A 27,549-nucleotide genomic window follows, 5' to 3' on the forward strand; every position below is an offset into this window, starting at 1 on the left:
TAGGATGGTGTGTCCCAGTTTTTTACTGCACTTGTACTTGCTCTGAATATTTAGGAACCCTATATAAAATTATCTTCTCCAAAGTTATAATTTCCAAGAAGATCTTATACACACACTATTTTCATAAGCAGTCAACTGCAAAATCTTTAGAACCATGAGGGGATCTCAATACACAACAATTTAAGATTAACCATTTTGTTGAATTAAGATTATATCCCCTCCCCCAAAAGAATGAAATTAAAATAGAGCAAAATAAACAGCACACGTGGAATCCTGAGTCTCTTGATGCCTTTTGCCTTGGGCTAAAGTTCCCTGGTGAGTTGCAAACTTCAAAAGTGTCCTCAAACTGGAACATTTCCATAGGAAAAGTCAGCAGAAAATATTGACCCCAGGATCAATTATTTCTGTTTAAGTTACAGATTGCTGCAGTCAAAATCAGCAGCCAGTGTTTGATAAAGACAGCTCCTCTTAGAAAGAACTGTCATCTCCAAACACGTAGAGAGACACTCTCTCTGTCTTTCGATTACAATCATTATTTCCAGAATGGAGAAGATGATGATGATGATGAAGATATTGATTATGTTTGCTCTTGGAACGAACTACTGGTCTTGCTCAGGTAAGGTATTCACCAACCTGGCCACCTGCTCTGGATGATGCAGAGCCACGCTGGTGCCTGTGTCTTGTCTCACTGTGCCCCATGTGCTTGCATGTCCAGGTTTCCCAGTGTACGACTACGATCCATCCTCCTTGAGGGACGCCCTCAGTGCCTCTGTGGCAAAAGTGAATTCCCAGTCACTGAGTTCGTATCTGTTTCGGGCATTCAGAAGCTCATTAAAAAGAGTAAGTGCACGATGAAGTCTTCTCTACTCCTCCTTCCAATGCTGTCTGCCTTTTGTCAGTTCATTGGATATACTTTTAAGAAATTTTCTCCAGTTTAAAAATGATAGTAGCTAGTCATGTCTTTCATACTGTCTCTTTTCTTTGACAGAGAAAGGATTTAATTACAATTTTTGTCATGAGGCTCTCCAAGCCACTTTTGATGACTGACTCTTCTGCTGTATTCTCCTCTCTAACCTTGTCTTCTGGTTTCCTACATCTTGCTTTTGTACTTGAAGTCCTCATGTTCTTTCTGGGGTGTTTTATTAAGAACTTCTCATTTATTGGAAATGAGCTTCCTTTCAAATTCAGCAGTTCTGCTCCTAATACTTACTGGAAATAATCTGGCTTTTGAGCCAAAGAAATCCACCTTTCCTTGTCAATTTGGTAATAGTCTGTTTCCTCTTAGCCTTGGGAGCTAGAGAAAGAGTAATCACTTGGGCTTCCAGTGACTAAGTCTGTGATATGCAAGGAAAGAAATGTAAAAATATCCTTCAAAGGAAATGAGAAACATGAGCAGCAAGTCATCTCCCATCTTCCTGTTCCCCAGGTAATTTCACAGCCTTATTATCATCTTCATGGGGCTCATTTGGAGTTAGGAATGAACATATTTTCAAGCAAATTTAGGTTAAGGTGAGAGGTAGAGAGGTTCTATAAAGTTGCACGTCTTAGGAATGAAGGCTTTGTGCAGCCAGGCAGCATGGGAATGAGAATGAAGACACGGCCGAAGGTCCAGGCAGCAGAAACCAGATGGGCGTTGATTTCTCTCTGCCTGCTGCCTTCCCCCATCCCTCCTGGACGGACTCTTAGCTTGTTCCCTCTGCTACTCTGTAGAGCACATGGCTCATGGTTTCCTAGTTCTAGTCTCCAAATACAACATATTCAGCTTGATCTTCTTCAGAGCCTGGCTCCCAGTTTCTCTTTTCCAAATTTCAAGGAAAATGAATCAAATGGACCCAGTTTTCTTTTTTAGTTTGGTTATAGTTCATGAAGACTATGGGCTGTGTTTTTTTTAGGTGCCATTCCAGAATCATGGCCAGAGTGGGGGTGACTTGCAATATCCAGAGATGTTGTGTGAAGGCACTGGTCAGCTGCCACACCAAAGGTTGAGCTGCTCCTGGATCAGAATACAGAACCCTCTTCCTTGCTTGTATTGTCTTTCAAATGTCAGTTTCCATGGGCACTTAATGAAATCCACTTGTGGTGGTGTGGAATTGGGATCTTGTTGCCAACCTTGCAGATGAACAGTTTAAATTTACTTTTGATTTAGCTATTGCTCACTACAGAAGAAAGCAGTGTATTAGATGAATAAAAGCATGAAGACAGATCCCAAGAGAACCAATTACTGACACCATGGAAATCTGGCCTGTGGGGATGAGCTATTGTGAGGTACAACCACCAGAGCGTGTTCTGGCTCATGCACCATCTTGGTATGATCACCCAGACTTGAGCCCAGACACACACGCACCTAAAAATAGACACACTTATAGGTGATGTGTGTGACTCTCGATGAGCATATGAAAAATGTTGCCTCTCCACCTCAAGTACACTGCTCCTTTACCTGGAGGTCTGCCTATTCTTGCCTCTCCCTACCCTTTTCTGATTATTCAAATTCATTGGTCAAGCTACAGTCACCATGCCCTCTTGTTGAGAACTCTATTTCTTCTCCCACTGGAAGGGAGATTCTCTTCCTTTCATCTCTCCTGGTGATATTTTTTCCTGTTGGGAGTGTTTCATATTTTGATTTATGTTGTGTGTATTAACCACGTCTTTTATAAACACCCTATAGATGGCTCCAAACATACCAATTCTCTCTACCCTAGCAAACACGAGAGATACACTGAGGCAAAGCCCTCAGAAAAGAGTTGAGTGAATAGATCACTAGCACTGGGGTTATAAACAATTCACAAAAGAGGAAATACAAAAGACTAAGAAAGATTTGGAAAAGTATTCAACCTCTCTAATAGAGGAAAGGTGCAGAATTAAAATCGCAATGTGAAAAAGAAGAATAACAAGGTAAAAGAATAACAGGGTGAAAAAAATCACAATTACTGCTTGAGAGTTTGTGATTTTGTAAAATTGTGTTTGAAAAGCAAGTTGGAAATACGTGTTAAACATATTCACTAGCATGTTAAACGTTAAAACTAGTAAATATTTAACACTTTCAATTGCATAGTTTCACTTCTAAGAATATGTTCAAAGCAAGTAAGTGGTTTAGTCATGAATATTTGGGGGTACAGTTCAATGGTTATAGGGAGAAGGGTTGGGCCCTTCTGCTTTGCCCCCAGGTTTGCTTACCAAGCCCACTGATTCTCTACTCAGACTGCACATCATCATCGCGTGGGATGATGCTTAAATATTTAATATTTCTGATGTCCAGGAGGGATGGTTGACTCCTTAAACCCCAGTCTCTGAGGGCAGGGCTCGTATTCTTCAATGTTCTCCTGCTCATTCTAATGTGTGGTCTGAGTGAAGAACAACTGCGTATTAACAACAAACCTGGATCAAATATTCTTGTAATTGATTTTAAGTTACTCACCTCCTGGACTCCAAATCTGAAAAACGATGAGAAAAGATAAAACCACATGACTTTAGCATTGATGATTTTCTTGCTCCAACCTTGACAATAGGCTCACTTGGACTGTTCCCTCAGTGGACACAAGCAGAGAAAGGAAAGGTGGGCACTGGCCCTGTGCTGGGCAGGGGGAAGCAAAGAGGACAAGTCAGGCTGTGGTTTCATAGGGAGCAGTTTCTACCAGGGAAAGAGAGGGAAGGGAGATGGGGAGGGAGGGGAAGGGGAAGAAAGCGGAAGAGCAAGAGGACACAGTTAAATAAACCAAATTCATTTCCAATAGTGGAGAGTACCATAGTGGAGGGTAAGCAGGTTAACGTGACAGGCCCGGTCTGGGGCAGCAGTCAGATGGGGCAAAAGTGTCCTCTGAGGCTGCATATTTGAGCTAAAACTCACTCCAGTGACAGGAAGCTCCCACCATGGAAAGACCTTTTGAGGAAATATTGGGGTGAGCTGGCAGAGTCAGTGAGAGGGCCCTGAAGGACAAAAGGCCTTGAGAGGGAGGCTGGCTAGAGCCAAGTGAGCCTGGAAGAGAAAGGTGGGAGTGGAGAGAGGTCAGAGAGGTGGGCATGAGTGGGACATGCCTAGGTCATGATTTTGAGGAGATTGGGGTCTGTTTTAAGGGCAATGGGTAACCCCTGGGGACATCTGCATTTGCAAACCATCTCTGCTTAGCTTGGGCCACAGTAACAAAGTACCATGAACACATAACAAACCATGGACTAGGTGATGCATAAACAGCACCAACTTATTTCTCAGAGTTCAGGAGGCTGAGATCCGGGATAAGCGTGCCAGCACGGTCCGATTCTGGTGAGGGCCCTCTTCTGGGCTGCAGACTGCTGATTTCCTGTCGTATCCTCACATGGCAGAAAGAGAGCTAGCTAACTCTCCAGCCTCTTCTTATAAGGATGCTAATCCCACTTACAAGAGCTCTATCTTGAAGACCTAACAACCTCCCAAAGGCCCAACCTCCAAATACCACATCAGGGATTAGAGTTTCAATATACGGATTGGGGCAGCGGACAAACAGTCCATTACAATCTCTCTAGCTGCCTGTGGAGTGGGGGATGGGGGAGAAACTGAGCATGGTGAGATGCTGGTGTGGGGTCTCAAGTCAGGGGAGGGAGGATGGGGGGAGCAGATAAATTTGTGGTACGTTTGGAGGCAAAGCCATGGAGGTTTGGGATCCTTGAGGTCTCCATGCCCTTTTTTGTGTGTCCATTTTACATTTCAACCTCTTTGCATTTTTTGGTTTTTGACTTTCTAAATTATTCTCAGCTAGTCATTTCTGATCTTTACTTTTTGTGCATTAATAAAGGATCCATTTGAAAAACGTAAGTGACCAGTGCACAATTTCAAAGGCTGGCAAGTCCAAAAGGAAAAAAAAATCTCATGAGGTAGGCCAGCAGGCTGGAGATTCAGGGACAACTTATAGTTTGAATCCAAAGGCAGTCTGCTGGCAGAGCTCCTTTCTGATGGGAAGATTTCTGACCTTATTCTATTAAGGCCTTCAACTGATTGGATAAGGCCCACCCACGTAATGGAGGGTCATCTGCTTTACTCAAAGTCCACTGACGTAAATATTAATCCCATTCAAAGAATAGCTTCACAGAAACATTCAGAATAATATTGACCAAATATCTGGGCACCATGGTTCAGTCAAGTTGACACTATAAAATTAACCGTTACAATTGTCAAATGGAATTGCTGTGGGTCTTTTATTTTTATATATTTGTATTTCTTTTAAAAATAAAAACCAAAATGTAATTATTACGAAAAGTCAGAAAATACAAGAAAGGGAAAATGAAAAATAACATTCATTATCCATTTCTGTGAGAAACACTCACTATAACCCCATGAGAGGATATCCTTTTGAGGTTTTTAAATTCATATGAAGGTATAAAATGCATTTTTAAAGAAAAATAAGACCGTATTATAATACTGATTGTAAATTACCATAGTTTATTTCAGCAGTAATGCTGGGTTTTTAATTTTCTCCAGTTGATTTCTTATTGTTGAGCATTTAGGCTGTCCCACATTTTTTGAATTACACAGAATAGAAATTTACTGGCAGAAAGTGAGTTCAAAGGAAACAGCAGAAATGTTAGGTGTTTCTCCTTATTCTTGAAAGACCCCTTCAAGATGCAAAAGAGGTTGCAAAATTATCTCACAGCTCAATAAAACGATCTGTACCCCCCAAAAACCCGCATTTTCATCTTTTCAGCTTTCGTGTTGCCAGTTTGCTTCCATCGAATTGCTTTCCGGTGAATTGCTGAAGCATGCTCTGCAGTGGAGGGCCCCAAACAATGGACTTCAGTTGATGGGAGAGGTTTTTATTTTTTAATTTTTTAATGAGACTCAGATTTAACATTCAAAATATTAAAATTATAAATATATGAGGCAGTAATTAACAGTGAGGTTGAGTTTTTATTTCTACTTGTTTTCAGAAAATTCTACTTGTATCAGCACTCATTATGTGTCCTATGTTAGGAGACATAAAGATCCCCATCTGAAACTTGGAGTTTTGCCACTTTTTTTCCGAAACAAAATGTTCTGCATGTGCCTATGATTCCCTACTTGTAAATAGTTCTCACTCTCACAGAAAGAGCGCTGCCTCCATCTCTCTCCTTCCTGGGTGGTATGTTCAATGTGTTGCTGACTTCAATTTGCTGCAAGGTAGGTTCAGAAACTAAGAGGGAAGAAGTGACTTGGATCCTGGGGGTGTTGTCAGGTACTGGACCATGGTGGGCTCCCCACTGACTTCCTGCTGCCCCCTTGTTCCTGCCCCAATCTGTTTACCTTGCAGCAGCCACAGTGATTCAGGTGCAGCTCTTAAAATCCTGGGATAGCATCTCGCTGCAGTGACAATGAAATCTAAACACCTTCCCGTGAGCTCCAAGACCATACCTTGTCTGACACGCTCCATCTCTCCAAAGTTGTAGTGTATGGTTCATGCCTTAGTCAGGTTGCTCCAGCCACAAGAGCCGGACTTGTCCCTGCCCCAGGGTATTGACTCTGCTTTCTGTTCACAGGATGAGCTTCTTTCCATCCTTCAAGGCTCAGTTTAAATTTGCCTTCCTTGGGAGGATTTTTCTGGCATTTTCTCTAAAACAGCTGCTTCCTTCCCTCACCCCCATTGCCATGTTGTTGTTTTTCTTGATGGCCCCATAACTATCTGGGAGGATCTTGTATAGTTTTCTTTGCTGTGTCCACTGTATGGCACTTCCTCTGGAATTTAAGCCACGTGGCATCTTCCCTGCTCTGCCTCTGGTACTGAACACACAGTGAGGACTCAAGAAGTCACAGGACTTTGTGACATCAGAACTCCCCAGATTTGTCATAGAGTTTAGATGATTTTCCTTTGTGGAAAGGAGAATAAAATCATTTAAACTCATTCACAGATCAGAACTGCTCAAGCAGGAAGCTAGGGCTGCAGAATAGTCTGTACTGCAGAGATGCACTTGTTGCTTAATTATTTATTTCAGGAATTATTTAAAAAATTATGGAGCAGTCTTTTAGGAAAATGACACTTAGAAATATGTACAGTTGATTCCTCTTACTTGTAGTAGTTATATTGTATAAAATCACCATGAACACCGAATTAGCAAACACAGAATCATTGCTCCTAGGGGAAATAGAAGGTGCGGTTCCTGTGGGCCTCGGGTCACAACATTTTCATTAACCCATCAATACTAACCTTGTTTTTGTGAATTCCTGCTTGAGGATGCTTAAATTAATATATATTGTTGATTCATTAACATTGAACTCATGACCAATAGCACTGTGACTCCTCCCTGAACAAAGCTCACCTCACTCACATATTTTCCGTGTCAGGTGCATCACAGCCTTGTGCTTGGGAACACTAGTGGGGTCTTCCACACCAGGCTTGGGGGCCATCTTAAACACTAAAGCTACCAACAAAAAGCACAAAAATGCAACAACAACAAAAAGCCACTAAAGAGACCATAAAAAGCACACCTGTTTTCAATATGAGAGTTGAAACAAGAAGGCAGAATGTCTCCTTGTTCGGCTTCTGTTGGTAGCATGCATGTTGGGTGACTCAAGATTTTTGTTGTTTGGCATTTGTCCATACATGATTGCCAAAGTAAGTGCTACTAGTATTGATTTTGGGGTTACAAATAAATTTTAGTGAGTAGATGAGTTCGCCAATACGGAATCCACAAATAGTGAGTATCAATTGTCACTGTAAAGTGTTAGAAGCGATACTGGGCTTGGAGTTAGAACACCTACATTCTGGTTCCATTTTTGTCACTAAACTATTGTACGACTTTGGTAAGTCACTTTTCCTCTCTGGTCTGGAGAAGAAAGGCATGGAATTAGGTGGTTGCTAAGATAATGTATTGCTTTCATGGTGGACGATTCCGTAATTTTTTTCTCATGGGGCAGAAAGAATGGTTTATAGCATCGTAAACTTCAGACATGCATTGATCACACTCTGATACTTTATTTTTGTGAAGGTTGAGGTCCTGGATGAGAACAGCTTGGTCATGAATTTAGAGTTCAGCATCCGGGAGACTACATGCAGGAGGGATTCTGGAGAAGATCCTGCTACATGTGCCTTCCAGAGGGACTACTATGTGGTAAGTGGGAGATGATCCCTCCCAGAAATGAACAAAAGGAAGAGCCTCACTTCTTCCATGACCTAGAGTCACACAAAGAACTTGGCCGCTGCCTGGCTAGCATCTGGCCCCACTGCTAACAGTGTGGACATGGTGTCCTCTGGTGGGGGATGTGTTACTCCGTGGCTGATCATTGAGCTGTGGAGTCTGAGATCCTGAGTGATCCTGACAAATTACTTAATCCCTGGTGCCTCAGTTTCCTGCTTTTTAACATGAGGATGTATTTGTATCAGGTAAAGTGAATACAATACCAGAGACAAATCCCAGACACACTTAAAATTCTCTTACAAAGGATTATGAAACACTGACTGTTCCTGGCACATGTCATGTTCTTTTGCTGTTGACTGTTGAATGACACCTGTCTTCCCTACTATTTCAGGCTTAGTGAGATCAGGAGCACGGCATGTTCGTTTTCGTGTCTCTCATGACCAGAACATGTACAGCACTGTTCCATGGTGAGCAGGTCCATGCAAACCTAACCCCAAAGGCCAAGGGAGCTGAGAGGCTGAAGAAAGAGGCTCCCAAATACAGTTTACCAGAAAAAAAAACAAAACAAAACACTTCATAGGGACTTACAAACAGAACCCATATCTTAGGTGGAGGTGAGACAGTGGATCCCTGTGCCATTACCTCCCAGATCCAGGGCTTACATACTGTAGGGAATTTGACCTAAGGCCAGGATTTACAGTATATACGTGAAAGTGGAAATCTTAGAGGGATTCCCAGAAATGGGTTAATCAGAAGTCAACATGGCAGATTGGCATCCAAGCTGGAATAGCTTTGGTCTCCACAGACACTTAGTCAACATCCACGGGCAGTAATCCCATCTGAACAGGGCAACTCCAGCAGTCCAAAATTTGCTTTCCAAAGTGTTTGCATTCCGAGGTTCAAGCTGTTGGGTTTTGTTACTTAAAAGAGGATTGTTTGATTTGTTATTTGTTTCATGAAACTACTCACCGTGACTCTGTTTTACAAAGGACTCATACAAAAGTGTCAGAAGCTTCTATTTCTAATGAAATCTGAGGTCTAAGAAGAAGAGGGTGAAGTCCTGTGGGGTTCTTCATCATTTCTTTTTGTCTGAATGAAAATTGACTCAGGGCAGCCCACTCAGCACTCATGGGGGACATGTTTGCTTTTTCTAGAGACTGGTAATGGGTCAAACAGCAAAGAGACATTTAAATATTTCATTTGTTTCTGCTTCGGTCTTGAGGAATTTTCATTTTGAAAAAATAAAATGCCTCTGTGAAGATTTTCTTCCTTTGTCATTTCGCCAAACCTGACATTATTTCCTGATTTACTCGATGGAGGCTACCCCTTTCCACAAACAGCTGAAGAGAGAACTCACCACTTTGTCTTTTCCAGCCCACAGCTGTTTGCAGAAGCACCGTGAAGGTATCTGCCCAGCAGGTGCAGGGCGTGCATGCTCGCTGCAGCTGGTCCTCCTCCACGTCCGAGTCTTACAGCAGCGAAGAGGTATGATGGGGGCCTTGTCTTCTCTCAGACCACACCTCTTAGGGTCTGTGTGGGTTTGTGAAAAACAGAGTGGTTTGCTGGGTAGTTGGGTCGTCGCCTGGGCTTGGGGACGCAGAACTCTGCTGACACAGTGGCATTCTCTCTTGGACACCTACAGCCTCACTGTCCACATCCCCTACTTCTCCCAGCCTATTCTTTCACTCTTGTTCTCTCTCTCTCTCTCTCTCTCACACACACACACACACACACACACACACACACACACACACACACACACACACACGATTTCCCTGGGATTGGGAAATGGCTTTAAAGTAACAATTAGCAAACCTTTGAAGTTTCAGATCTAAGTATGTGGCTTGCTGGCACTGTGGTTTAGTGCAATCAAGAAGGACATTTTTGTTGAACCAGTGTTCAAAACTATTTTCCAGCTCTGCAGTCCAGGTCAGGACACTTGACTTTCATTTAACCCTCACGATCCATGACTTCTTCATCTGTTAAATGCTAGCAGTCATAAAGACCACCTTATAGGCTGTTGAGAGAATCCGGTAAGTTGATGGACATGAAGGATCTGGCCTGGCACTGGGATACTCAATGGATGGCAGGACCCTTATTTTTTCTCAATTGTATTGAAAGTGATTTGCAATAACACTGTAATATTAGTAACATATACATTTTTTCCTTGAAATTATATTATATATGTGTCCAATTATTGGCTGCTTTCCTTACTAGACTGTGTGTCTCACGAGGGCAGGGCATGTTTGTTTTTGTCAGCCCAGGACAATGTTTGATGCAGCACAATGTTTGACACAGCTCACAAAATACTTGTTGTATAAATGCAAGAAAACTGGGGAAGAAATGGACAAGAATATGATAAGAAGAGGCCATCTCTTCACTTTAGGGATAAAAGCATGACATATTTGTTCATGTGTAAAAGGATAATATTATTGACAGATATTTCTAAAATATTTCCAACATTATATGGATGATTCTGTCAAACATATTCTTTCTGTTTAATATTTTTGTTCAGTTTTTCAAGATTTAACTCTAGTGAAAATTACATTAAAATATTATAAAATTTCGACTTCAAGAATTACACATAAAAGTTAATTTTCCCATATAATTAACATACTCACGCCTTAACTATTTTGTCTGGAAGTACGTTCAGAATTGGAAAGTAATGAAACTAATGACTGAGACACTCCTATCACAGGCCTTATTGGTACAAAGAGAACTTCACAGAGTTTATTAGGACTTTCTCCGCAAAAAGTTCAGTTGAGCATGGCCTTATTGATTGATCCCATTCACACTGACAACTTCTGAAGGTCGTCTCCCAGCTGATCTCTGAACTTGTCCTGGAGCCATAGTTGAAGAATCTTCGTTTCTTAGTGCTGGGGCGAGTACCATGGGCCTCCTTCCTTAGATCCTATTGAAATATTTAGGAAGTCAGGTACATTCTGTTGTAACACACTCATACACTGTGGCCCAGCTAACACAGAAATGACAAGGACCATGCTTATCACTTCACAAGTCTTTTGTTAGTCTTGATTTGTGGTTCATATGAGAAAAAAGACCGTGGGGAGGAAGAAAAGCACAGTGCTAACCATTGTGGAGTTTATAGACATGTCTGGGGGAAAGGTGTCCACTAAGCAGGAATTACCTGTCAGGCAGGCACTGGGGGCCACATAGTGAGAGGAATTCAGGTCACGTGGGGAGCAGACAGCTTATCCCAGGAACTGACCTTCCAGCCAAGATCCAGAAGGCAGGTATACGGTAGAACAAACAGGGCAGAGTGTGGAGGGGGAAGGGCATTTCAAGCACTGGGGAAATCATGGGGAGTACCCTGAATTGCCAGGAAAGCTGGTAGGTTGAAATGGATAGAACTCTATTACAACAGGAATGAGAAAAACATGGGGAGAGAGGCACAAGGTGGAGCTGGAGGAACACTAGCAGTCAAGATGGACTTTGAGGGTCCTGTTGAGGTTGTCTGGCTCTATCTTGAAGACATGGGGTTATGAAAGGGTTTTAAATGTGTGTGTGTTGGGAGCGGAGGAGGGTAACCGAATCAGATGATGAACAGATTGGAACTAGGTAAGAATAAATATGGAGTAAATATGAAGTAAATAAGAGGTGAGAGAGAATGCTGACTGGGTCTAGGGCTTAGTAGTGAATGTTGAGAGAAATGGATTCTGGTTCATTTTATGACCTTTAACACAAAATGAACTTAGTAAATGGCCAGCTAAGTTAACGCCTCTTCCACCCCTCAATGGGAAAATGGGTTCTGGTTGTTTGCAAAGCCCACAAATCTGTTGCAACTTTCTAATTGCATAGTGAAGACCACTCTCTTTTCTTCCGATTTCAAGTTTTCTAAGAAGACTCAGATACTAAGTTAGCCCTTGTAAAAAAACTAGATCTTAAAATAAACTCCCAGATTGCTTGTTCTTAAAGCTTAGGTGATCATAAACATTTTTGAGCAAATTTATTTTTAAAAATTCTCAAATTAAAAAAATTCTACAATTCAAAAGGAAAGAAGAAAGCAGATAGAGACTTGAGTAGTTCCTGGAAACTCTGAAATGAATTTCTTGCATGAAACAGAGAAGAAATGAGAGAACAACTGGTAATCATTTTCAGTGAAAAGAATGGTGATATTATAAATATGAAAGACATTAGATTAGGATAAATTTAGTCATAGAACAAACAAATTATCGTCAGAAGGAAGAAATAGAAGAAACAAAACTGAAAAAAACTCCCAGAGTAATAAAAATAAAGATCACTTGAAAAACACATAGAGAATGTAGAGGAATTTCCAGAGTAAGGAATGTAAGATAAAGAAAAATGGAAGCCATGGCAAATAAACCCCAAAATCCAAATTATGACTAATAAGGACTTAGAGTAAGTCTGGTAAGGACATAATGAGAGATCTGAATATAAAATCTTTGGACTTTCCATGACATAATTTTTTAAAGTATAGTAACAATAAAAAATTGAGAAAATAATTTTCTAAATTTGCAAGTATTCTCTTATCCTTGACTAAATAGATATATGAATTACTGTAGTTTTTATTACTTCTTTTTCAATCCTGAAAGAGAAATGTGTAGAGGAGAAAAGCTTTCCATATGGTGCATAAGCACTCACTCAGTCTTATACTGGTGCAGGCGCCATCAGAAGTACAATGCTGAAAGGGTACAACGTAGTACAGTTGTAGGTTGGCGCTCTCTTTTTTTTTTTCTTCAGTTTCTAATAAGTGAGCTGGACTTTAGACAAATCCTTCTGATTTGGAGTGGATACGATGAAGTCAGCTAGGGTTTCCGACACGAGACCCAAAATAGTCCAAGAGAGAGAAACTGAGGAAGAATAATGACAGGAATTCTGAGCTCAGGGGAGGAGTGACAGGCATTTAATTTACTTACTGCCTTTCATTTCAAGAGATAGACATTCAACTAGAAGTAGTCTAAGCCAAAAAGAGGTAATTCCCTGGATCACATTCCCAGAAAGGAAGGAGAGAAGTTGGCTTCAGGGACAACTCGACTTAGGGTCCTTCAGTCCTGTATGTGCCACATTCTTCTCCTTCCCCTTCTCTCCTGGCCTCCTCTTCCCTATGCCCCTCCCTGTTCCTCCTTCTCCTCATTCCCCTTTCTCTCTCTCTCTCTCCTCTCTTTCCTCCTCCCTCTCCCTCTCCTTCTCCTTGCTTCTCTCCCTCCTCCATCTTCTCCTCCTTCCTCTCTCTCTGTGTCTCTCTTTCTCTGTCACTGTGCCTCCCGCACTCCACGCCCACCCTTACTGCAGAGAGGCTTCCTCCTTGCAGCAGGAAGCAAAGCCTCAAGCTACTCCAGACTATGTCCTCTGTACTTAGGAGGGAAAGGAGCCATTTCTCTCTGCTGCCAGTTAGAGAAACCTCTCAGCATTTCCCCTGTTGACCTGGCTTAAGTGTCCCCTTTTTTTGTTCTTTTATACATGTAACTTTATTATTAATTTATTTTAAATTGTATATATTTACTGTGTACAATGTGATGTTTTGATACTCCCCTTCTAAAATACATTTTGGTGGAGATATAATTTACATACCATAGAATTCACCCTTTTTATGTGTACAGTTCAGTGCTTTTTAGTATATTCACAACTGCCACCACCATTTAAATCCAGAGCACTTTCATCACGTGGAAGAGAGACCCTAATAACAGTCATTCTCTATTCCTCATTCCTCCCAACACCTGACAACCACTAATCTACTTTGTGTGTCTATGGATTTGTCCATTCTGATCATTTCATACAAATGGAATCATACAGCCTGTGTTCTTTTGTGACTGACTTGTTTCACTTAGCATAATGTTCTGGAGGTTTATCCATGTTGCAGCATGCATCAGTGCTTCATTCCTTTTTATTGTTCCATTTTACAGAGCCACATTTGATTGATCCATTCGTTCGTTGGTCAACATTGGGTTTATTTCTCCCTTTTTGGCTATCACAGATAATGATGCTAGAAGCATTCATGGGCAAGTTTTTGTGTACACATATATTTAATTCTCTTGGGAACAGAATTCCTGGATCATATAGTAACTCGATGTTTAATGACCATATAGTGACTTTATGTTTAACTTTTTGAGGAACTGCCACATTATTTCCATAGCAGCTGTACCATTTTACATTCCCACCAGTACTGTATGAGGATTTCAGTTTCTATACATTTTTGTCAATACTTGTCTTTTTTATTTTAACCATTCTAGTGAGTGTGACATGGTACCTCATTGTAGTTTTTTTGTTGTTGTTGTTGACAGAGTCTCACTCTGTCACTCAGTCTGGAGTGCAGTGGCATAATCTTGGCTCACTATAACCTTTGTCTCCCGGGTTCAAGCAATTGTAGTGTCTCAGCCTCCCAAGAAGCTGGGACTACAAGTGTGTGCCACCGTGCATGGCTAATTTTTGTATTTTTAGTAGAGACAGGGTTTCACCATGTTGGCCTGGTTGGTCTCCATCTGCTGGCCTCAGCTGATCTGCCTGCCTCGCCTCCCAAAGTCCTGGGATTATAGGCATGAGCCACTGTGCCCAGCTCTCATTGTGGTTTTAATTTACATTTTTCTAATGACTAATGATTGGCCATTATACATCTTCTTTGAAGAAATGTCTGTTCAAATCCTTGCCTATGATTTAATTGTACTATTTGTCTTTTTATTGAGTTGTTTTGAAACATTTTCTCCCCCTCTGTGGATTATCTTTTACTTTCTTGATGGTGCCCTTTGAAGAGCCAAATTAAATTTTGATGAAGTCCAGTTTAGTAATTTTTTGTTTTGTTGTTTCTGTAGTCTTACATTAGGTCTATGCTCCATGTTGATTTGACTTTTGCATATGATGTGAGGAAGGAGTTCGACTTCATTCTTTTGCATGTGCATATCTGGTAGTATCAGCACTATCTGTTGAAAGGAATGCTCTTTCTCTCTTAAATTGTCTTGGTATGTGTCCCTTCCTGGTCCAATGACTGTGATGGAGGCCAAGAGACTACCTGTAACTGTTCAGGACGGGGAGGACAGCCTACCAAGACTCTTGGTAGAAAGACTGTGAGCCAAGCAACCACTTTACTTTGCGATGATTGCATGGACTTTTAGTGGTTTCATGAAAACTTCTTGTGGACACCTTTTCCTACTGAACATATTACAATGACTTTGTAGAGAGAAAACTCTAAAATTTGACCTAAACTTAGTCTATGTGCAAGTCTGTGTAACAGGGTTTTGCTTTTCTGGAGGTCGACCATGTTTGGGAGTACATTCTCAGTCTAGGGGAAAGATCTGTGGGCAATTTAAACTTCACGTAGGTTGCTCTTCCCCATGTGCTTTCTTAGACTTACATGTTTGATACCATATAAAGTTATTTAATATAATATATTGCCTATTTCTTAAAAAATGGATTATATAACATATATCAGAGTCTTCCAGATGACATTTACATTTTTCAGTGTCTTTTCTTTTTCTTTCTTTCATGTGTTGAAATATCCTGATGCCTGAATTTCTTTAGATGATTTTTGGGGACATGTTGGGATCTCGTAAATGGAGAAACAATTCTGTATTTGGTAAGTTAAGATTTGTTCTTTTTAATCTTTTTTCTTAAAATAACTTCATATTGCAGTTCTTTCCTAGTGAGTCATTTAAAACTAGAAATACGTATGTATATAATCTTGCAACAATTACAGTCATAGAAAATTTACATTTTGGCGGGGCGCGGTGGCTCAAGCGTGTAATCCCAGCACTTTGGGAGGCCGAGACGGGCGGATCACGAAGTCAGGAGATCGAGACCATCCTGGCTAACACGGTGAAACCCTGTCCCTACTAAAAAATACAAAAAACTAGCCGGGCGAGGTGGCGGGAGCCTGTAGTCCCAGCTACTCGGGAGGCAGAGGCAGGAGAATGGCGTGAACCCGGGAGCTTGCAGTGAGCTGAGATCCGGCCACTGCACTCCAGCCCGGGGGACAGAGCGAGACTCCGTCTCAAAAAAGAAAAAAAAAAAAAAAAAAAAAAAGAAAATTAACATTTTGTTTTGCTTTTGCTTACTTTTTATCACTAGGTAGTAATGATACAACTATTCATTTAGATATTTCTTTGTATTCACAACAGAGCTTTTCCATACATCATTCCATTTGATGGCCCCAACATCTCTGCCAAGTAAACAGAGCCAGTGTTGGTTTTCCCCTTAAGAATGTGTAGCTGGGAGGATCAGGAGTAAACAGGGTGAATTCTGTCGTCTTTCAGCTGTACAACTAGATCTAATCATCTCTTTGAATGTCTTGATTCAGGGAGGAAGGGCTCCTCTTCTTTCTTTCCCTGTGTGGCTTTTAATACAAAGTGGGTTGGGTTAGTGTTCTATGATTTAGGAGGCATTTTTCCTATTAGTGCTGATAGCAATAAAACTCAGTGGTGATCTCTTACTGCTTCTTTGCTTAAGAAGCATATTTGTGGCATTAATAATGAAGTCATAGAACATTCTGGAATAGTGAGAGGAGTCTTGTCTTATGATTATTACTGTGTTACAGGTCTCATTCCAGATGAGTCCACAAGTGAACAATTTTATGATCAGTCACTTGGTAAGTGGTTTCTTTCCTGCTGTGCTACCAGACCCTTTTCTGATCGATCTGGACTCCTGAGAAATCCTATTTCATAGCTGTTTCCAGTTTCATAGGAGTTAAATCTCTGAAAGACAAAATATTTTAAGTAAAAATGAAAAGAATAGTAATGTATAAACTTGCTTTGCAAATCATTTAAAAGGTAGCCTTGAGGCACTAACTCACTTAAAAGTTACCAAGAATCAAAATATCAATATCCTGGCTCAGGAAATAAGAATTCACCATTTTTTTCTGACACTCTCTGGAGCATTTAAAAAGTAGTATGAACTCTAATAATCTTCTATTTTTAAATTTGAAAAATTTAATTTTTATGGGTACATAGGAGGTATATATATTTATGGCATACATGAGATATTTTGATGCAGGCATACAACGTGTCTAATGATCTTCTTTTTGCCATACTCAACAAAACTTCTCACCAAATGGATGAAACAAAGTTATTCTGTCCCTCTCCTGTACAGATCAGTTTTCTCATTTGGTCCTCATGATAGCCCTGTCAACCAGGTGTGTTACCTGCTTATATAGACGAAGAAAGCAGTAAGAACTCATGGTATTAATTGGCATATGCAAATTGCCTACCCTGTACTAATTGCTTAACATAATTTTCTTCTTCAGTGTCACAACCATTCTGTGAGGTAGCACTGTGTTCTTTCTCATTTTGTGGGTGAGCTAACTGAGGCTTAGTGAGTTTCCCTAATTTGCTTGTGGCTACATTGCCAATGCAGGACTTTAATCCGATTTGTCAGAATCTAAAACCTGTGCCTGTTTCATGCTGCCTCCCAGAAGAGCTGCGAAATCCACCTGATGTTCAGTGTTCCCCATTAAAATGAATAACACAGATATTAACATTTCAGTGAGCTCAAAGTCTGACCTTCATTAGGCATACTCCAGTTTATTTGAAGCACTAGAGCTTATAACCTAATGCTTGTTTTTTTTTTAAATGCCAGTTTTATATTTCATCCAAGTTGTCACTTTGGGAGAATATACAGTTATTATAACAGCATGACCACTGCAGAAACGTTTTTATGAGCTTTTCCTTTGGAATTGTCTTCAGAATCCCTGGCCTTTTTTTTTTTTTTTTTTTTTTTAAATCTCTGTCCTGGTGGCAAACATTTGCCCTTGGATTTGGTGTTGGGAATATTCAAAAGATATTTGGAAATAAATCTGATTAATCAGATTAATAATCAACTTGGGTGTGTTGGTTATCTATTGCTATGTATCAAATTACCCCAAAATTTGGCAGCTTAAAACAACACACATTTATTACCTCACAGTTTCTGAGGGTCAAAGACCCAGGAGAAACTTAGCTGGGTGGTTCTGGCTCAGAGTCTATCGAAAGGTTTCAGACAAGATGTTGACTGGGCTGTGATCTCATCTGAAGCTTGACTGGGGTTGAAGGAGCCACCTCTAAGCCCACTCACATGTTGTTAGGAAGCCTCAGTTCTTCACAGGCTGGTGGACCAAGGGCTTCAGTTTCTCACCATGTGACCTTCCCATAGGACTTCTGAATGTCCTCAAATCATGACAGCTGGATCCCGCCAGAGATGATGATTTGATAGAGAGAGAGAGAGAGAGAGAGAGAGAGAGAGAGAGAGAATGAGCAAGCAAGAGCACTGAAGGCAGAAGACACAGTCTTTTATAAATTAATCTTGGAAGTGATATGACTTCACTCCTGCATAGTTTATTATTAAACACACAGGCGAATCCTGCCCCAATGTGGGAAGGGACTGCCCAGGAGTGTGAATACCAGAAAGCCATCTTGGTCCCTTCCCAGGAGTGTGAATACCAGAAAGCCATCTTGGAAACTGATTATTGCATTGGACAAATGCCATTTGGACTAAAAATGTTATATGGATATAAATTAATGTGACCAATTCTTTTATATGTCTTGGAAGAGATTTCTAAGCCAAAATCTAAAAACACATTGGGCCTGGAGGAGCATCATTGACACAGAAGTGCAGCTGTCTTGGAGACTGCTTTGAACATGATGATTTAATTTAATTCAACAAATGTATGTGCCAAACACTGGGTAGATCCCATGGAGGACTGAAAGATAAAGGTGGCAGTTCCTGCCCTCGAGGGCATCCATGGTGGCTGAGACATCACATGTAGTAATACAGAGTGGGGAGAAATGAGCACTGGACCCAGCTGTAACACAACACAGGGGAGAAGGAGAGAGAGTGGAATAAGGAAGATGAAGTTATCACGTTATCATGAAGTTATTATTCTCATGGCAGATGGATTCAGGTTATGCTTGTCACAATCCTTCTCATTAATTTGTAGTAACATTGTCCACACTGTCTCAGCTCTTGATGTGACTGACAGAGCCTATGCTTCCCTTTTCTATCTTTAGAGATCATGAGAAGGGTTTTGCCTCCTGGAAACAGAAGATACCCAAACCACCAGCACAGAGCAAGAATAAATGCTGACTTTGAGTAACAGCCTTGAGGTAAGAAAATGCAGGTGCACACATGTGTATTTAGAAATAGAAGCTATGTGGAGTGAATGCCTTAAAACTGCCGGCCTCCAGATATCTACAATGTACTATTCAAATCTTTGCCTTTTGGCTTCTACGACCGCCTTCCCAAGACTTCTCCTCAATTGCCTCTTCAATCTCATGCACCCTCAATCTTTTTCCCATGACATTTGTATCTGTTGCCACTGATGTGATCAAGTCTATCCATTTGAGGAGCAAACAAACAACAAGGGCACAGTCCCTTCTTTTGGCTCATCTCATCCATCTAAGCAACTACCTTCCCTCCATCCTTCCTTCCCTGCTAAACTTTTTGACACAACTGTGGTCTCTGGTTGCTTCCTCAACCTCCTCACCTCACATCTATGAAATACCATCTAGCTTCCTTTTCTTGATGTGTATTTTATTTATTATTTATTAATTTATTTTTTGAGAGGGAGTTTCGCTCTTGTTGCCCATACTGGAATGCAATGGCATGATATTGGCTCACTGCAACCTCTGCCTCTTGGGTTCAAGCGATTCTCCCACCTCAGCCTCTCTAGTAGCTGGGATTACAGGCTCCTGCCACCATGCTCAGCTAATTTTTGTATTTTTAGTAGAGATAGGGTTTCACCATGTTAGCCAGGCTGGTCTCAAACTCCTGACCTCAGGTGATCTGCCTCCCTCAGCCTCCCAAAGTGCTAGGATTACAAGTGTGAGCCACCGTGCCTGGCTGATGTATACTTTAAATACTGGTGAGCATTTGTATGATCTCCTTAGTTTAATTCTTCCCCTATTCTGTAGATTACTCTTTTATCTCTTCTTCTTGCTTGACTTTAACTATCAATGATGCATAATTATTTCCAAACACTTGTCTCTTACCACACTCTATGTCTGGATCCAGGCCTTTATATCAACTGCCTATGTGGCATTGCCTTTGTGTATCCTGGGTGTCCCTGAAACTCAACTAGCTTCCTCAAGCTCCCTTTCTTAATTGATGGCATTACCATTCACCTAATTTGCTCAAGCTAAAAATCTTGAGGGCATCACTGACTCCCCTTCATCCTTCATCTTCTTGGAACATACATTGGAGTGTGGTCTTATTCACTTCCCCCACACATTTCTCTGGCATTGGTCCATCACTTCACTACCATCACCAATGAACTATTGATTGTATTCTTGCCTCAGGTTCTGATCCCACACTGTCTACCTTGCTTACTGTCTTCAGGTTTATCATGAAACATGGAGGAGACTCTGAAACTTGCCCCATATAAACTAATGCTTGCTTCACTTGTGGGACTGAGCAGAGGTGGGCAACAACTAGACACTGGGCCAAGAGGAAGAACAGCCTATCTGCCCCAGTTCTATAGAAAGCTAGAGATGGAGTCCTGGTTTATCACACTGGCACTGAGCTTCACAGAGTTTCACATGTGTATAAATTCCCAGTTACTAGGGACGGGATGGGAGCAAATGTAGCTATCATGAAGGGCACACGTAAGAGGAATATCAAGAAGGAATTATAGACATCAATTCCATGCATAGGTATTTTACATGCGCACATGTGCACACACAAGTTAATAATGAAGCTGGAGTGCTAAGGGCTTTACAGTCTTCATAACACTGCATGCTTTCAGGATAAAGTCCAAACTCCCAGTGTAGCTCACAATGGCCTTCATGACCTGGGTCTGCCCACATCTCCAGCCTACCTGGCTGCTTAGCTCCTGAGGCACTGAGGTACTTGCAGTTCCTCCAGCTTCTGCCTCTACTGGGACCATCCACCTGACTAGTTCTGCCTCACCGTTCAGGTCCCAGCTCAGTTGTCGCTTCCCTTTGGAGGTCTACGTTGACATCACAAGCCACCACCAGTGAATCAGAGATGATGTCCCTTTTTGGGCTTCTGTAGGGTCCTCATCACAGGGCACTGCAATTGGTTGTTTCCTGTCACCCATCTGACTACCAGACTCCCCAAGAGGAAGTCTCAAGGAACTTCAACTGCCACTGTCCCCCAGTGCCCTGTACACAGCCCAGCACACTCAATAAATAGCACTCAGTAAATATTTTTTAAGTGAATGAAATCCTTCACTTTGGGTTCTTGAAATTCTTTTACCAAAAACATAAGTTAAGCATAGTATAATTAATTTTTAACCATATTGAGATTTGAAAGAAGTCAACTGACTTTTTACTAAAATAGAAGGGAAATTCACCAGTGAGGCCTTCTTGGATGGAAGATACAAATGGTAGGTTTTCTTTTGAATGTATGGCACAACTCTAAATATAAAAACCAGCTCCATACTGAGATCGAGAATCTATGCATTATGAAGAAACAGACACATCATATTCCTTTTTTATAAATGTAAATGATATCTTTCTTTTTCTTTACAGAATATCGTGGGTTGGGGGCAGGGAGGATAGAGTTCTCAGTGGATTGGCTATATTTTGTTTATTGTAACGTGATAACGTTGGATGTGTATACATATGTGTATTGCAATATAAATTCATCATCTGATTTTTATGAAGAAGTTGATCGCTCAAAACATTTATTTTTAAAGACAGCTGCAGCCCTGACCTGAACATGGGATTTGACTAAAGTCCCAGTTATATCTCTGTCCTCCCGTGACCTTTAGCAGGACAGGTTTCTACACTGTGCTGGGTTCCCTGAAATCACAGAATGAGGCTGGTAAGGCCGGCACAGTGGGTCTAGTGAGGAGGCCAATCCAATGGGATCTGGAATCCATGGGCCTGATTCTGAGCCTGCTCTCCCATCTGTGATAGTGATCCAGTTCCTTAACCTCTCAGGATGCAATTCTTTCAAGGGTTTATTATTACTTTTTGGTGTTTTTTTTTTTTTTTTTTTTTTTTGGTCCATACTAGACCATAAGCTTCCTTTTTATTTTGAGACAGAGTCTTGCTCTGTTGCCCAGACTGGAGTGCAGTGGCACAATCTCTGTTCACTGAAACCTCCGCCTCCCAGGTTCAAGCGATTCTCCTGCCTCAGCCTCCCGAGTAACTGGGATTGCAGGTGCTCACCACCATGCCCAGCTAATTTTTCTATTTTTAATAGAGATGCGGTTTCACCATGTTGGCCAGGCTGGTCTCCAACTCCTGACCTCAAGGGATCCACCCACTTTGGCTCCCCAAAGTGCTGGGATTACAGGCATGAGGCACCATGCCGACCATAAACTTCTTGAGGATGCATTCTCCTTGTTAATTATTTCAGTTTTACAAGAAGTAAAAACATTATTAATGATATGTCTATATGAAATTATTAAAAATATCCTTCATCAATGTCATAGTGCTAAGAACAGTGTATAGAATACAATCCATTGGACTGGGAGGATAGAGTGAATGAATGCACGACCAGAAACAAAATTCCTCTTTTCAAATTGTGAGTGACATTTTTCCACCGGGGAGCTCTTTAAAGGTAGAGACTGTGGCTATTTGTTATGAAATCCCCAGAGCCCTCAACACTGTTCTAGGATTCTTTCCTGTTGCCAGAAAACGATTTGATATATGAGTAGATAGTGAAATGTAATATTTAAATAAGATACTCTGAATTTTTTTCTCATTTATTGCTCTAAGGTAGGAAATGTAGAAAATCAGGTCCCAGCACCCGGTGAAACCCCATCTCTACTAAAAAATACAAAAAACTAGCCGGGCGAGGTGGCGGGTGCCTGTAGTCCCAGCTACTCGGGAGGCTGAGGCAGGAGAATGGCGTAAACCCGGGAGGCGGAGCTTGCAGTGAGCTGAGATCCGGCCACTGCACTCCAGCCTGGGCGACAGAGCGAGACTCTGTCTCAAAAAAAAAAAAAAAGAAAATCAGGTCCCAGCTCCCATGCTGAAAAAAATCTCTTTGAGAATCTTAGACTTTCTTATCTTTGTAGCTGGAATAGTTCTGACTTTTCAATTATGTAGTGGCCGGAAGACCCTCAGCACCCAAACCATAGCAGCGTGTGTGATGCATTTTTCTTTATGTCACAATCTTGATTGTTAGTGTGGAGTTCCTAAACTATGCCCAAGAGCAGCCAAGGGGGCAGTTCTTTTTGAGGCCTTTTGTCAATAAGGGCCTAGTAAAAAGAATCATTCTCATAATTTTATCCATTTATTCAACAGATGTTCATTAAATGCCCCTCTGTGCCTGGCCTCTGTGCCCAGCCTCTGTGCCCACGAATATCACAGCTCTCAAGAATGCCTGGGCCTGTGTTTGGACCCATTCGTACATTCCCTTGCATAAACGTTGGAACAATCAAACGAAGTTTTCTTCTTGTCATTCTCTCTGTTTCATAGAGGAGGAAGCAGAGGCATTTAGAGGCCCTGCCCTCAGAGATAGTGTTGGGATTGAGACTGAACTCTTGATGTCTGTTTCCAAAGCCTCTTCCCTCTTCCTTCCTGTTTTTCTTACATCTCCGTATTTTAAAAAAATAGGATGAGAGGACAAAACTTCAAGGCTTATTTGTTTAAGAAGCATTCGTCATGTGTTGGGTGAAACTAGAAATGTAGTCACCAACTGGATGGCAAAGACTTTAACTGATCTAAAGTGTTAGAAACATACCTGCTTATCATCAACTATGTGGGAGGACCGGTCCCTAAAACCCACACCACCTCTGCCAGCTTTCTGAGTGATTTCCACATTCAGGTATCAGATTCATTCGTGACAACTTCTCATCATGGTCTCCCATGACAGTCCCCCTACTGAAGAGAGCCAGATGCCCCACAGAAGACAGAAAAGACCCAACTGAGACTCCAGAGGCACAGACATGGCGATGTGCGGTTGTATTCATTTACACTTTCTCTGATTCACATCCACAGCACACTCTATTAATTGCTGCGTCAAGTAGAGTTGGTTCTTGTTATCTGAGGCAGCTATCATCTATAAAGTTGCTTCGAACATTGAATTAGTGAATACTAAACTATCGCTCATACAGGCAATACAGGGTTAGAGTTCTCTGAGCCTCTGTTCCCAACGTTTTCCTCAACTGGTTAGTATATAACCTTGTTTCATGTGTGTTTCTGTTTAGATGTCGTATTTAGTAGATACTGTTGACTCATTAACAATGAACTCACGGCCAATAGTGCTATAATTCATGCCTGAGTGAAGCTTCTCTAACACACATATATTTTCTCTGTAAGGCACATCACAGCCTTTTTGCACTTAGAAACACTTGACAGCACTATACTTGGGGGCTATTTTAAACAGTGACATCATCAACAAAAAGCACAAAAATGCAAAAATTGGGGCATTAAATAGACCGCGAAAAGGACACTTGTTGACAGCAGGAGAGCTGAGACATGGAGGCAGAGCGTTGCCTTGATTGACCTCAGCTGGGAAGGTGTGGGAAGGATGACTCCAATTTTTTGCTGTTCCGTGCCTGTCTGAGAATGAATGAGAAAGCACCATGAGTACCGCTTTTGGGGTTTCAAATAACTATTAGTTAGCAGTGAGTAGGCGAATTCACAAATACAGCATCTGTGACCAATGAGGATTGACTGCAGAGCAGGTTCAGGCCCCTCGTTTATCCCTAGCTTCTCATTACTCTCCCTTGATCTCTTCTCATCCTGTCTTTTTAAAAACGCCATCTGCATGAGTTCCCCAGGACCTCACACAGTCTCTCCTCCTGCACCCGACACCGCCCTGCTCTGTAGCCACTTCTCTGCTGTCCCATCCTCACGTCCACCCCTTCTCCTCCCGGACCTCACGGCTGCATTGGATGTGGATGACCACTCCTTCTTTCTTGAAACCCTCTGACCTCTGAGATTTGGTCCCCTCTCAGGCCAAGACTTCTTGCTCTTCACAGACCGGCTTCTTCCTGCTGCCCCTGAAACCACGATGTTCCCCAGGATTCCAACCTCGGCTCTCCTTCTGTTCATGGCCTTCCCTCTCCTGGGTGATGCCAAGCACCCCCAGGGCTCTGACACCCAGCTGTCTGGGGATTCTTCCCCCTCTCCTCCACACTGTCCCTCCAGCCTGGACTCCAAGCTTGAGTCAACGGCAGCCTGCCAGACACCTCCGTCTGGGTATTCCACACCACCTTCCAAATGCGATTCTTCCCTCGGAGAGTCACTCTTCCCCCTGTCTCCAACCCATCTTCCAAGGGCCCCCAGGCCTGAAGCAGATGCATCTCAGACCTCCTTCCCACCTCACCCAGTTGGTCACCGAGGTCTGCTAATCCTTCCTCCGAAATGTTTCACAGCTCTCTCCTCTCCGTGCTGTTGGCTCCAGTTCCAACCGCATGTCCAGCCTGCTATGTTCAGCATTTTCCTGGTGGCTGTGTCTTATTCCCCTCAAAGGCACCTGTGCACTGTCATCAGAGTCATTTTATCACGAGTCTGGGACCTTGCTCTGCCGGAGGATGGGGATGAGTTCCCTCAGAGTGTGCGCCTCAGCAGTCCTCGTCCACACACCTGGCAGTGTGCTGCCTGTCTGTCCTCACCCTTGCGTGCTGCTTCTGTCTCCTGAGTCACATGGGAGAGCCTCACACAGCTGACTGTTCTCCTGGGGCCCGAGTCTGGGTCTCACCTCCACTCTTAGGCTCCCCTGCTGGGATACAGTATCCCCACCCCAGCTTATCCTCCGAGTTCAGCTTACGTGTCCTCTCCAGGAACCCTTTTCCTCGGGTTTCCTGCACATGGGTGTCTCTGGAATTGGCATTTACCAAGCTGTACTCTAACTACTTCTACCCCCTTCACTAGGTTGTGGGAGATTTTTGAGGTCAAAACTATGCCTCACTGATCTTTGTAACCCCCAGCAAATGCTCAGTGCATATGTGTTTATCGAACAGATGAATTGATAAATGGATGAATGGCTGGAGGGAGTATCCTGATCTCCAGCCCCACACCCGCTCACGATGGCAGCTATGGACAGCCTACCCTTTTGCTTTTGCTTGGCTCCTTCCTTTCTGACCTCACGCCACAAACACCTTCACAGACCAGCCTGGGGCCCAACACCTGGCTGCAGCCCCTGCTTGGGGTCTCTTTGATTCTTCCCTTTATGAGATTTGAGCTTCCTTTCTGGGGCTGTGTGTCTGCTCCCCAGACCCAGTTACCTGTTCTTCCTCCTGTAGGTGTCTCTCACCCTTTTGGTTTGTTCAAGGAGCTGCTGCTTCGCATAGCTGCTCTAGTGTCTCGTATCATCGGATCTGGTTTTCAGTAATGCCCAGGAGTCCCGGGTCCTGGGCCTCCAAAGCTGGAATGTGAATGCATGCCATGGTGGTCTGACCCTCACGCTCCTTTTCTCTTAACAGCAAAATGCACTGGAAGGAAGAGAAGTTCCAACAAAGAATGATTTTGTGAATTCTGTGATTTTTCTTCTGATCACTTTCAATCTGTAATAAATGCCTTATTTTTCTGGTAAGACTTTGTCTTTCATTGCCTGGTGGTTGTTTTTTTTTGTTTTTGTTTTTTAAAGTAACATTATGAAATTTTTCTCTTCCCATGGAAGAGATGGGACTCTCTTCTGGAGAGAGAGAATAGTAGCAAACAAATACTAGGCCTGGAATATTAGATCCTTGCTTAGCCACGGTCATTGGCCTAGGAGAGTGCTGGAGTGTGTAAAGAGTACTGGCATCAGAACTGTCTCATGTGTTTTAGAAATGTGTCCTTTGGGATTGTGGCAGCCAATTTTGATTTATGTTTACAACATAAATGTATATTGAACTTTACTAAACGTCTTGAAATTATCTCATTTTGTTCTTCCTTGATAAATAAAAGAAACTAATAAGATTGGTATTAGCTAAGGATTTTAGGAGTTGAGGACTCTCAAAGTGACTGGTGTATTTCAGGTCAGTTTACAATGGTTGTAAATTTCTTGTTATTAGAAAGGCAAGCAGCTCAGTGTCAGAAGAGTTCTGTCTTTCTCTTTGTGTCTGATTTTGTTGTTGTTGTTGTTGTTATGGAGTCTTGCTCTGTTGCCCAGGCTGGAGTGCAGTGGTGCGATCTCGGCTCACTGCAAGCTCTGCCTCCTGGGTTCACGCCATTCTCCCGCCTCAGCCTCCCGAGTAGATGGGACTACAGATGCCCACCACTAGGCCCAGCTAATTTTTTTGTATTTTTAGTAGAGATGGGGTTTCACTGTGTTAGCCAGGATGGTCTCGATCTCCTGACCTCGTGATCTGCCCGCCTCAGCCTCCCAAAGTGCTGGGATTACAGGCGTGAGCCACCGCACCCGGCCTGTGTCTGATTTTAATTTTGAAAAAGTCATCCATGGAGCTCGGGGGACTTTCAGGACAGTGAAACTGCTCTGTATGATACTGAAATGAGAAATGCATGACATTATGCACTGTGGAAACCCGGAGGATGTGCAATGCAGAGCGCACACCCTAATGCGCCACACTCAAGTCGGATGTTAATGGTAGAGGAAATTCTGTGGGGTGAGGTTTAGTGTGGTGAAAGGGGGTATCTGAGAACTCACTGTGTTTTCTGTTCAACTTTTTAA

At 42.2% G+C, this 27,549-nt stretch overlaps 1 protein-coding gene and 1 long non-coding RNA gene across 2 annotated transcripts in view; one reads left to right on the forward strand and one right to left on the reverse strand.

Moving 5' to 3' along the window:
• Positions 1-20,693, forward strand: SPP2 (secreted phosphoprotein 2). The gene is made up of 7 exons (XM_038000745.2): positions 1-616; positions 716-840; positions 7,927-8,049; positions 9,451-9,561; positions 15,568-15,622; positions 16,580-16,630; positions 19,023-20,693. The coding sequence occupies exons 1-7, from the start codon at positions 544-546 to the stop codon at positions 19,106-19,108; spliced, it is 624 nt and encodes a 207-aa protein (XP_037856673.2). The 5' UTR covers positions 1-543; the 3' UTR covers positions 19,109-20,693.
• The window catches only part of LOC140712620 (uncharacterized), a 20,762-nt gene continuing 11,312 nt past the window's right edge, over positions 18,100-27,549 (reverse strand). Inside the window, exon 3 of the long non-coding RNA XR_012094331.1 lies at positions 18,100-18,197. This is a non-coding gene — a long non-coding RNA (uncharacterized lncRNA). The remainder of the gene's footprint in view (positions 18,198-27,549) is intronic.

The sequence above is a fragment of the Chlorocebus sabaeus genome, chromosome 10 (genome assembly GCF_047675955.1).
Source record: "Chlorocebus sabaeus isolate Y175 chromosome 10, mChlSab1.0.hap1, whole genome shotgun sequence".
Taxonomy (NCBI): Eukaryota; Metazoa; Chordata; class Mammalia; order Primates; family Cercopithecidae; genus Chlorocebus; species Chlorocebus sabaeus.

Coding starts and splice junctions, on each gene's coding strand:
- SPP2 (XM_038000745.2), top strand. CDS start 544: ATGGAGAAGATGATGATGATGATGAAGATATTGATTATGTTTGCTCTT. Junction 9,562..15,567: donor AGTCTTACAGCAGCGAAGAG/GTATGATGGGGG, acceptor GAATTTCTTTAG/ATGATTTTTGGGGACATGTT. Junction 16,631..19,022: donor ATTTTATGATCAGTCACTTG/GTAAGTGGTTTC, acceptor TTCTATCTTTAG/AGATCATGAGAAGGGTTTTG.